Source organism: Pararge aegeria, chromosome 26 (assembly GCF_905163445.1).
Source record: "Pararge aegeria chromosome 26, ilParAegt1.1, whole genome shotgun sequence".
In the NCBI taxonomy this organism is placed as follows: Eukaryota; Metazoa; Arthropoda; class Insecta; order Lepidoptera; family Nymphalidae; genus Pararge; species Pararge aegeria.
This window is the reverse complement of record NC_053205.1, coordinates 5,688,701-5,701,398: the sequence shown is the minus strand read 5'-3', so window position 1 is coordinate 5,701,398 and position 12,698 is coordinate 5,688,701. Positions and strand designations below refer to the sequence as shown.

At 34.4% G+C, this 12,698-nt stretch overlaps 1 protein-coding gene across 1 annotated transcript in view; it reads right to left on the bottom strand.

Moving 5' to 3' along the window:
* LOC120635229 (kinesin-like protein KIF3A) overlaps positions 1–11,892 on the bottom strand; it is a 70,829-nt gene extending 58,937 nt beyond the window's left edge. The window contains exons 1-2 of the mRNA XM_039906183.1: positions 11,731–11,892; positions 11,107–11,319 (exon numbers count right to left, since the gene is read on the bottom strand). Of these exons, the coding sequence (XP_039762117.1) occupies positions 11,107–11,319; positions 11,731–11,736 (219 nt within the window). The 5' untranslated portion in view covers positions 11,737–11,892. The remainder of the gene's footprint in view (positions 1–11,106; positions 11,320–11,730) is intronic.
* Between the last annotated feature and the right edge of the window lie 806 nt (positions 11,893–12,698).

Below are 12,698 nucleotides of genomic sequence, written 5' to 3'. Positions count from 1 at the left end.
TCAAGTTTTCACTTCTGCCGGCACTCCCGGAGTGCAATTTTTTTTTATGAATCTAGTTACAGTTACCGACCCAGTACAGTGCATGGATGTCGTCCCACACTGAGAAGGGTATAGGCCGTAATCAAGCTAGCCCAGTGCGGATTGATAGATTGATGGACTTCACACGCCTTTGAGAACATTATGAAGAACTCCCAGGAATGCAGGTTTAATTCACCGTTGAAGTAATTTGACTGCCAATTGGCGCAGTGGGCAGCGACCCTGCTTTCTAAGTCCAAAGCCGTGGGTTTGGTTCCCAAAACTGGCTAATGTTTGTGTGATGAACGTGAATGTTTTTCAGTGTCTGGGTGTATATATGTATATTATTTATTAAAATATTCACCAGTCATCTCAGTACCCATAATACAAGCTACGATTAATTTGGGGCTAGATGGCGATGTTTGTATTGTCATGGTATTAACTTATTTATTAATTTTAGTATTTTAGTTACTTAAACGCACATAACTTAGAAAAAATTGTGATATGTATTGGGATACGGCACTGGGCTATCACCGTTTCACAATACCCTCAAGCCTCATGTGTCTGAATGCATAGCGATGCTGCTTCCCCTGATATATCTGTGTGTTATTTAATATTATAAAGTAAATTACATATAAAAAATATTTTTTTTCGTTATTTTCGGCTCGTGGGTCAGGGACAGGTCAAGCGCTGGTCTATGCAAATTATAGCCCTTGACTTTCAATACAGTGTATTTTAAGAGCCCTTTCATTTGATACCCACGCCGAGCGAGTTGAGAAAAAATATGCGATCCGCCATTTTGTAACGCAGTCTAAACACAGCTAAGAACACTTACACTACACAACACTTAGAATACACAGACTATTATGAAAATTAAGCTTAATTTGCTATACTCCGAAACCGGAGCATCCTCAGAAGTTTGAGGAGTTCAGTTAAATAATTGTTAGTTTCTCTTAAAGTCAACATCTCCTGCGGATGCTCAGACTTCTGTGCGAAACGTGCGTAGAGGTTACATTGCCGCAGATCTGTTTGGTGTGAAGTATAGGGTTTGAAAAAATTATAAATTACACCATACATATTCTCCTGCTTTTACGGAGTATAGAAAATTAATCTTAACCTTCATAATATATCATGGAATTCTCCAAAGTAACGCCTGCTTCCAACGCTTCAGAAACACTACAAAATCGAAAATCGGTTTATCCGTTCGGGAAAAACGATGCCACAGACACACACACACATACACACAGACAGACACACACACAAAACCAGGAATGAGCCCTGTCTTTGATAGTTGAAGGTGTAAACTGTCAAACCTTATAGCTAACTTCACGGTGTAGGTTTTGTGTGACGGTGTGCGCATCGTACAAATTTACCCGCATCTTTTTTCCTAACGCGCCAACAGAAGTATAACTTCAAAAATAAACAGTCGTTAATTTTGTAACAAGCAAAGTACATTGCAATGACACGCTTTCCATACAATTAAAGAACAACTAAGTTTGTTGTTACTTTGAACGATTTGTACGTTTTTTACCGCCGCTGAGCCGTGTCTGCGTACCGTGACAGGTCGGTCGGTGGTTAAATTATAATTCCAAGCCTTTTCGACTACAGTAGTACTCACTGCTGTATTTTCAAACAGGCTTCGCTCGTGTGCCCTAATATGACTCATGTACCCTGGCTTAGCACTGAAAAATCGCGCGCCTTGAGGACAAGTTAAGATGCCACCATAGTTAATAAATAAATATACTAGCCCCAAAGTAAGCGTAGCTTGTGTTATGGGTACTAGGATAGCTGATGAATATTTTTATGAATAGTATACATAAATACTTATAATATACAGATAAACACCCACACACTGAAAAACATTCATGTTCATCACACAAGCATTTTCCAGTTGTGGGAATCGAACCCACGGCCTTGGACTCCGAAAGCAGGGACGCTGCCCACTGCGCCAACCGGCTGTCAAATAGTTATACACTATGTTGGAGTGTGGTTACATTTACTTCTGATTTTAGTTTTACAATCGTCAAAATCTGTTAAAAGGCCGAGCTAAAGAATTGTAGACAACTTAAAGCTTTAACACAATGCAATTAAGATTCGCTTTACTCCAACGTTCAAGTATTCCATACTTGAATGGGAGCGAGCAAATCTCGTACTAAGGCTACCAGTACGCAGTACAATGTTTGCTTGCCAGAGTATCAAAATACTTGAACAACAGAGTAAAATAAAGCTTCTGTGTATTATTTTAAAGCTCAAATTTAACTACAATTCTTCAGCTGGGGCTTTTGGCAGTTGCAAAATAAACAAAGTGCAGGATTTGCGAGTCTTAAAACGAGTGTCATTAAGCCGATTTTACTTTGACGGTTTAGAGTTTGAGGCTTATATATAAACTGTATTACAATCGTCCCTCTTCTTCGAGCGTTCTGGTACGATATTTGTCTAATGATAAGGCTACGGTTGTCATCACCCCGGCTCTTCCCGCAGGTGTTGTACGAGGCGACTAAGGGAGAACGGCCAGCAGCTTCCTGTGTGCCACTACAACCATCTACTGTGTCACAAATCTGTTTGCCCAGCGTGGGTGATAGAGCTCGCCCGAGGGAGTACTGCCAAGAAGCATTGCTTTTATCCGGTCTGAAGGCTTCACATCTACACAGGTTGATGGACATAAGATGGCATTTTAAAAAACGAAAAAAACGAAAAAACTAAATAAAACGTAAACGACATAGCTGAGAGAACGGATCTGTTTTGTTGTACTCTGACTGAACTCCCAAAGGTTGCTTTGTGGTGCATTTGCTACTCTTGTAAAGTTTAGTGTGTAGGTAGGCATCAGTATCTACGCTAGTGCATTAGGAAATTCCTGTAAACTAGTCGTAAGTTGGAAATAAATAAATAGATAAAATAAATTTTATAGGAGGGGAAGGAGAGGTGGGGACACCGTATTCGGAATTCTGATCTCTCATAACCACACGGAACTTTCTTCGTATGATATGATATATACAACTGTAATGTGTTAATGAAAACCGAAATAATAATTCACAGGCTTCAGAGGTACATTGTGGTTTTGAGTAATAATAATAATAATAATTATCTTTATTGAAAGGTATAAACCCAGTTATTAGAATACAAAAAGATAAACTAAATAACAAAATAATAATAATAGGTAACAGTATTGCAATATATAAATATTGCAAACTCACGTCCGTCATAATAATAGTAATAATAGTGTAATAATAAACCACTGCCATAGTTTTTACTGAAAGAAATCAGATAAAGCCCTAAACGTCACATACAAAATTAAAATTAAAAAATACGAGTCCTGTCACTTTATTAGATACTCGTCGCATAGCATTGGTACTATGCGCGTGTCGGTCTTTTATCTTCAGTAGGGTTGTCACACACTTACGAATATATGAAAAAATAAATATGCTTATTTTAATTTAATATTTTCACAGGGTGATTTCTAATTAAATATACTTATGCGCCCTTCAACATTATTTCGTAATTCGATTACAAGTTGTATAAATATAACATATCGATACTTTTTGAGCTCGGAGAACCTATGGATGTTGAAATGAAAAAATGAAATGAAAAATGAAATGAAAATACGCTTTATTGTACACCTAACAGAAATTAAATTATAAACAAAAACAACACAATAAGACACAGGTACAATGGGCGGCCTTATCGCTAAAAAGCGATCTCTGCCAGGCAACCCAATCAAGGAAAGGAAAAAACAAAAAAAAAACACAGACTTAAGGGTTAGGTTGTACACAGGAGAAGAGCAGTTAACAAATTAAAAATAAATATATATATATCAATTACTATATCATACAAAGTACAAGCCAACAACACAAAGAAAAGTGACTCCGAAGCAAAAAAAAAAAAAAAATGACGAATTAGGGTGGCATAAAATGTTTTTTAAGGAGTCTTTTAAAAATTTGTAGTGACTGCGCGCGCCTAATTTGAAAGGGGAGAGAGTTCCATAGCCGAACAGCTCCAACTGATGTTGGGGTTGGGGTCCCAAGATACTTGGTAGGTACAGGTTTTGTCGGGCTAACTCTTTGACATCCCTAATTCGTACAGCCTACTTCTATGTAGGCACAGCTTAGTACTTGTAACATTTTAGTTATCAAGTATAAAGTTTATATATTGCAGTTATATGGAAGCTGATTTTTTTTATTATCAATATAGCGGTATCTTTTGCAGTATTATTATTCCATGCCATTGAGCTTATAATATAAATAGTATCATATTATATAAATGATCTAAACAAATATAAATAGTCTGTGATTTCACCTTTACCAATAGGCAAACCTATTAGGCAGTAATCGGTTATGGTTTACGATCTTTATTTTTTTAAAGAATTACAAAAATTGCCTAATAAATAATACATTAAACTTCAAACTACTACATAATGTGAGCTTACATTATGGAAGGTATATATAAATCTATAAACTATATTATCTGGAAGCATAACTAAATGCAGCCAAAGAGAAAAATGCTCGTTTATGCGGGTAGTTACACAAATAATACCTTACGCCCGTTTTCACAAAACTTAGGAACGCTTAAAATATATTTTCCTGTGTTGTTTTTTTCTCTCAAATAAAAGATTTGAATAAATACACTTTAATTGTACACCAAGAAAAAAAGTAGTTACAGAAATATAAAAACAGAGCAGTGACAAATACAGAGTACAATTTGGTGGCCTTATCGTTACGTAGCGATTTCAACCAGGCAACCAAAGGCGCAAAAGGAAAAAAACATAGAAAAGAGGTGGTGCACTCAATAAGATTAAAAATTAAAAAAAATATATAACTATAATATAATAATAATAATAATAAATATACTACGACAATACACACATCACCATCTAGATTCTAGCCCCAAAGTAAGCGTAGCTTGTGTTATGGGTACTGAGATAGCTGTTGAATATTTTTATGAATAAATTACATACAAATACTTATAATATACAGATAAATACCCAGACACTGAAAAACAATCATGTTCATCACACAAACATTTTCCAGTTGTGGGAATCGAACCCACGGCCTTGGACTCAGAAAGCAGGGTCGCTGCCCACTGTGCCAGTCGGCCGTCGAATATATATCTTAATATATATAAATCTCCTGTCACGATGTTTGTCCGCGATGGACTCCTAAACTACATAACCGATTTTAAATTAAATTGGCACACCGTGAGCAGTCTGGTCCAACTTAAGAGATAGGATAACTTAGATCTTTAATTATAGTCGCAATTTTATTTTATTGCAAATTATTTGTCTATAATTAATTGACAGTCACGTGTTATATATATATTTATACTACTATACTCATTTAAGGCTTAGCTATCCTGAATACTTTAGAAACAAAATCAAACGCAGACGAAGTCGCGGGCAACAGCTAGTAATATATATAAATATATTACATATAAATACAAATAAGATATATACATACATGAAATTACCCATAATTATTATTATTATATGTTTAATTGCATTGAATTAAGAAAATACAGAATCCCCATTCAGCCATTATTGTATGCAGTGCATTGTGTCCAAAAACAGTGAAAACGCCCCGCGCACGTCCCACTTCAAACCCGCGGAATTATGTATTATAGGTAACAATTATTTTCCCATTTTCAGATTTTATGTTGACCGTTTACAACTTTAGAGGTAAATTAATTACTGTCAAATGCTTAATAGTATGCAGTGACTAACTGTTTGTTCGAGAAAGTAGTCTAAAGTGGAGTGTTTTTTGATGCTTAAACATTAGTCTTGCACACGGTTTGTGTATGATCTTAATTCTATGCCTAATTAATATAGTAGCCATTGGAAAGATTACCTGGTTTACTACTGTACGAAAAAAAGGTAACGTGTATTTTATGTATTACTAGCTGTTGCCCGCGACTTCGTCTGCGTTAGTTTTTGTTTTTCGAAAGACATGTGGCATTCAATTTAGATGTAATTCTACTGGAATATTTAAGTTGTGTATTCTTATATAAAAAAAAGTAAGTAAGTAATTATTTAAATCGGTTATCATTTGACGGCGTTATGGTGTAAAATCGTCAAACACTCTCGTCCCCTCTCCCAAAAGAACTGAGCTTAATTTCGGGATAAAAAGCATCCTACATTACTTCTAATACCTTCAGGAATATGTGTCCAAAGATTCATGATGATCTGTTCAGTAGTTTTTGCGTGAAAGCGTAACAAACAAACTTACATTCACATTTATAATATTAGTAGGGATAGGGATAGTAGGAATTATATTATGCTGAAATGTTCGCTGCAATACAAATAATTATAGATAGCTAAACCTGACTATTACTATATTCTTCATTCTTCATATCTTCTCTTCATTATTCTCCAAAATGATGTTTATTGAACGTAACATTCCCGATGCACTGCGGTAGGCAGTCAAAGCATCGCGCGGGACTCGCCCGGGACGCAAGCACTAAGAATGTTTCGTCTATAAGATCGGCGGTTTCTCCTTCTTCGCTATGTGAATTAAAATTGGGACACCCCTATAATCCGGGACCGTTGACAACCCCCTTAGACCCCGCAATCAGAATAAGTAACATTTCAAACAGATTGCAAACTGCTGCCATTCACAATTTTTTCCAAAAAGCGAAATTGGACAGACACAGTTGTTAACTGATCGCAAACTTTGCATGAAGATGACAGATGTCTATCGTTTAGCAACTGTAAGGAGAGTTACTGAATAGTCTGCGGAGTGATACAAATAAGTGTCGATTTTTTAACCTCCTTTTTTAAGGTGGTTAAATACCGATACCGTTGGCATGACTTCTTGACATGCTGCAGCAAGTTGTGTACTAATAGTACAATTAAACAATGTTAGGGTTGCCAACCAGAATATTATTTAAGTACCGAATTGATTTGGTACAAGAATTATTAACTGCTTTCATATTTTCTTCAGTAGGGCTTCTATTTTCTTTCTTCAATGCTGATTGAACATTAGACCCACCCACCATTCGACAAGACTGATGATTAGATAACGTCAGTCGAGAAGAATGGCGGGTGCATCAAATGTTTGCTCAATAATCTTCAATCTCTCCTGTTAACCTTCTTTCTTGCTCTTCACTGAATAATTAATGAAGAATGATAACAAGTAAAATATATGTTCACGTTAAAACATTTATACTAAAATTAAAGTCATTTCTGCTGGTTAATTTACACATTGCTAAAATGATTTTGATGAAATCAATAATGAGGAAGATAGTTCACAATTCGCTTCCCATAAATAAATTTCAAATTCACTTGAATTGAAATGAATTTCGAAAAATAAAACTATTTTGTAAAACGAAAAATAATTTAAATTTTTTTTCATGAGACAGTTTAAAGCATATAAACAGTTATTCAATACAAAATAGAAATCAAAAGTATAACAAACAACAACGCAAGTATTGTATGCTACCATACAATTTATAACTGCAAAACTATAATTTAGTTTATTTCTATGAAGTTGAAACTTTATTTACCTGTAAAAATATTTATTAACTTTAAATAATCTATGTACCCAAATCAAAGACAAAAGTAAATACTTGTTTATAAAACCGATGTTATGTTGTCTCTGGTATTACACAGACCAGGCAGGAATATAATATAGAATGCAATGGGCATACACTATACCAAATTAAAATTCAGCTTCCATATATTATTATTTATATTATTACTCTTTATTTGTACACCAAATGAAATTATACAAGAAAAAAAGAAACATAAAAATAGAAGTAGAATACAAAATACGGCCTTATCGCTTAGTAGCGATCTACGTCAGGTACCGATGTTCGCAAAACTCTAAAGAAATGTTTAGAAATATTTACACATTTTTTTTTTTAGACTTTTTGTTTATAGTTGTTGTTCCTTATTTCTCACTGTGACGGGAACGAATAGAAGACTGAGGCATAGCAAAGCGTGGCCGGGTACTAGGAGAAAATGAACCTATGAAGTTTTTTGTTCCACCAACGAGAAGCGCGCGCATAGCAAATATAAACTGGGTGACCTACTTTATTTTATCAATAAAGTACCTATCTACACCGGCGTTGGTTTGATAGCCCCTACCGTGTAAGCACTATTTTAAATTCTGCATACGTAAACCTTTATTTACAGGAGGTATTTTGTACTATATATTCTTTAAGACTTGTATGTACTTGTAATATATGAATAGAAAAAAAACAGAGTGCTAAAAATTAACAAAATTATGCTTTAAGATTTTAAAACGCGCTATAATAAAAAGAAATAAAAACATTGTTTAAATAATAAGACTAGAAGGAAAAACGAAAAAAAACAGGCATAATAGATAAATGCACTCCGACATAAGTCGCAAGGCGCTTTTAATATAAAAAAAGTGCATTCGTGAGACCTAAATTAGAGAACACTCATCACTCTCGACGATAATATCCGAACTACGCCGAACGGAAGCGATCGATTCGCATTGAAAGAGTATAATGTTTTTTTATTACGTGACGATTTCTACCATTCCTACCGCGTTAAGCATCCAATTTTTTTTTAATGTAATTTACGCATGAAAAGTGTCTACTATGATCGTACTTAAATAAAAAAAAATCATACTTTTTTTTATTAAAGTAGGATCTTAGTTGACTTGGAATTTTGTATATTATTATTGTTTAACAATAAGGGTTACTACAATACATTAATAGAACGAGGATAACTTTATGTTACTATAGTTTTAAAATAACGATACTCCAGCTAGATTTTCTTTTCTTTGACCTGTCACACCAATAGCTACAAAAAATCATCCAGTAAATAAGTACCTATATTAAACAAAGAGCAGCCTTGATACCCGTAATGAGTAGGTACACAGTTAGAAGGTTACGGCAATAGAACATGTTTGTTGAAATGAGGTCACAAAACGTGCACTGCAAACTATTCTTTATAGCCCACGCAATAAAGTAGGTTATCAAAAAAAAAATGTGTATCTTTTTTTTCTTTATACCTCCTTCATTCTTCAGTGTGTCATAAAACTAGAAAAACTAAAATAAAATAAAAAATTATGAAAAAAAAAAAAATCATAATTTATTTTATTTTAGTTTTTAATTATTCCGTTATGCTATAGTGTAGATGGGTCATAGTTGTTACCAAATAAAAAATAAAAAAATAAACCCTGATTTTTTTAAGTGTTAAATAAAAGGACATATTGAGAAGGGCGTTGGACACAGCACGGGACTGTAATTACTGGACTGGAATTTAGAGCAGGTTACACTGTATAACTGTCCACCAATCCGCACTGGGCCAGCACGGTGGACTACAGCCTTAACCTCTTTTCTAAGTGGGCTGGAAATTGGTTCAATATGACGATGATGATACCTACTGTAAAACCCGCAACAAAAGATCCTAGACCAACAGTGGACTTCCATTGGCCATCACGATAATCTATGTGCTCAGATGATTACCTACTGGAATGATTAAACACAAAGAAAGAGTTTTTTTAACAATTTATGTTGATCTGTTTTTGAGTGCATTGCCCTAATCAGAAGAACAACTTTTATGTGGGCAGATGATATGTATAGCCTATTATGATGATTTCACCGAAAATCCTGGACAGTGGATACAACACAAAACCAGGAAAAATAGGAAAAAATATATATAATTGAGATACAACTGGTGGTTTTATAAAATTAAATGGGTACTTATTGTGACCTGTGAATAAGATCAACTGAACATAGGTTTCCAAATATGTATCTTGGTTGGGTAAAAAAATTGTCCAGCATTGAATTTTTCTATTAAGAAAATCTAAGTACCAGTCTACTTAGAGAGTTGATTGTAGCATATATTATAATTTTCTTGTAACATTATTAAAACTTTCTTAGCTTTGTTTCTACGTAGTAATGGTATTTTGGAACATCATATTGCTGTAGCTAGTAAAAAACACTAAAGTTAAGAAAGAAGACTCAAAGTTCAAATATCTCTTTGTTCTCAACCTACAAATTCTAAACATGTCATGAACACAATCATATTGCATGGAAACAATTGATGAGGTTCTACTAGTTTTATCATTACTTCGTTATTAATCAAAGAAAATATATAATTAATACAAGTTATTTTTTTACTGTAGCTAAATGCATGGTTAGAACTCACTCTATTGGCATAATATAATAAGAAAGACGACCAATAAAAGAGTTGGAATATTTTGTGCATATTACAGTTATATAGAAATATTTCAAAACCTTCAACAGGTAACCTTTAGTGTAAAGAAAAAGTGAAGCCTTTTTTCTTCAAGATTTTGTATAGAACTCTGAAAAATTCAGCGAAGCTATACCTATAGCCACACATACAAAACTGTGCATTGCATAGACATTTTTGTTATATTAACCTTATGAACTTTAATAAACAAGAACTAGAAAAAGTTAAAACCAAATGGTTTAAACCGCTAAAATGTTTGCATACAAAAAACTAACATTTGAAATGTTAGTTTACAATCTTGAGATTCCTTTGTTCTTCTTTCACATTTACCTTTATTTTGTAAAAAATGTTTCCTTTTTAGTGAAGAAATATAAGTAAGTATTTAAAGAGTTCTTCTATGTTTAATTTTTTTTTTATTGGTAAATCCAAAAAGTGTTTTAAGTTGATGAATATAATCAATCATTAGTGACAAACCACAATGAGTAAGAAACCTTTATAAATAATTCATGATGCAAAGATGAAATTTAAGTTTAATTAAGAGTTTGGGCACTCCTATTATAAGTCCTTGAAGACACTTTGTTCGATAGATTTTTTTTTTTTAAATATTTTAACTCTGCTAACAAAATATTTGAAGTTTATTAATTTACATTTGCACTTTATCAGAGATATAAAAAAATAAAATTTTCAGCAAAATTATTAAATTAAAAAGAAAAGAAGTTAAAACATAATTCTGAGGGCATATTCCTTATCATTGATAGAAACTCTTCTTGTTTTAGACCTATTTCCTATTGAAGGTTCACCAAAATAGTTGAACAATAGAATTTTCTTCACCAATAGGAATCCCATAGAAAACAAAAAAAAATAATCCAAACTGCAGGGCGCAGGCTTTATCGCTTGAAGTACTTCCCGAATGACGTGTACAAATGAGGTCATACCTGGGTAGTGTTGGTGTCGAAGACCGCATCATAGGCGTATATCCGCGGAGGCTCCGCGGGGCTCACGTTACTTCTGGTGACTGCGATCGTGTTGTTCACGGGATCGACTGACACGCAGTTGTAAGCGCCGTCGAGCCTCTCCTTCTGGTCCATCGGACGCACGCGCACAACCACCCGGACATTTTCGACCGTCGGAGCAGCCATCTCCGCGTTCTAACAAAAGATTCACCTATTAACTTACTAAACATGGCCTAAAAATTTATAAAAAAAAAGACTGGCACGTGCCCTCGTGAGTTATGACGCTGAGGCATAAAAACGTCTATTGCGTAGTTCTAGCCAATGGTACTCTTTAGGTACCTACCTAAAACGACCATGACACCAATTCGCAATGACTCACGATTATTGAATTTAAAATATTGCTCAAACCGTTGGCACATAGGCACATTACTAGGTAATTAGCCGTTAGCGAGCATATCGAGTTACCTAAATAAGCGTTTTCAAGTTATGAAATATTCCAATACGAATTGTAATATGAAACTGCTGGTTTCGTGTAAAAGGAAATGATGAGTTATGAAATCATGGCACTTTCCGGAAATCACATGATAAAACGTTAAGAGCACTTACTGGCATGATGCACGTTCTCCTTCCACGGGACTGCGGACGGGTTTATTTTCACTGGGCAACGTTAAGTCTTTGTTTGTCGGATATTAGGTAAAAATCAATACTCGCGACCTAGTTTTCCCGGGGCCCCAATTCGCTGATCGACACGCAGAATTCAAGAAAATGAAATGACAGCTCGATACGGTGTTACCATTTTAAAAACGGAATCAATATGACAACAGATAATAATAAATATAGATTTTTCAACAGTTTAATTAATAAATTGTTAATAAATAAAATGAAACATATATTTTGTTAGAAGATGTCAGTAAAATAAAGCTATAGTTTGCCAATAACCACAAAAACTTACATTATTTTTATTAAATGCAACATTTTATTTTCTAGAATCTTTACAAAGTCTATGTTTTCTATAGATTTATAATACATTTAGACGAACAAATCTAGACTAACGTACCTCCACCCAACTCTCTATTGGTTAGAGTTTTTGTTACACACACGAAACCCTAATAATATCGTTAACGACTTTATTATGGTTTCTCCTGACAAAACTACGACCGAAAATGCGTCATTATCATCACAGTTTATCCTACAGAAGACGTACAGATAGACTGTTTATAAAATGTTCGCTGGCGAAAAGCAGGTCCCCGACTTCCTATGCCATCCGAGCTTTTACTGCACCTACGGCATCAGGAACTTACTTAACTTAATTTCAGTCCTTCCATCGTCCCTCCATACCCAACATCACCTAAACTTCTCAAATTTCCCAAGAGGTAATCTTGTGGTGAAACTAGGGTGAAGCTAGCTTCGCACTTGCATCTATGGGGTTAGTCCATGGTTAGTCTTAATGAATGCGCCGACATGTTTTTCTGACATAACCAACTCACATCTGTAAAGTGTGTTAAAATGTGTAATTTTTGTCACGCCTTTTTCGCTGAAATATGATTAATAATTAATAACTGTCATGCGAACGA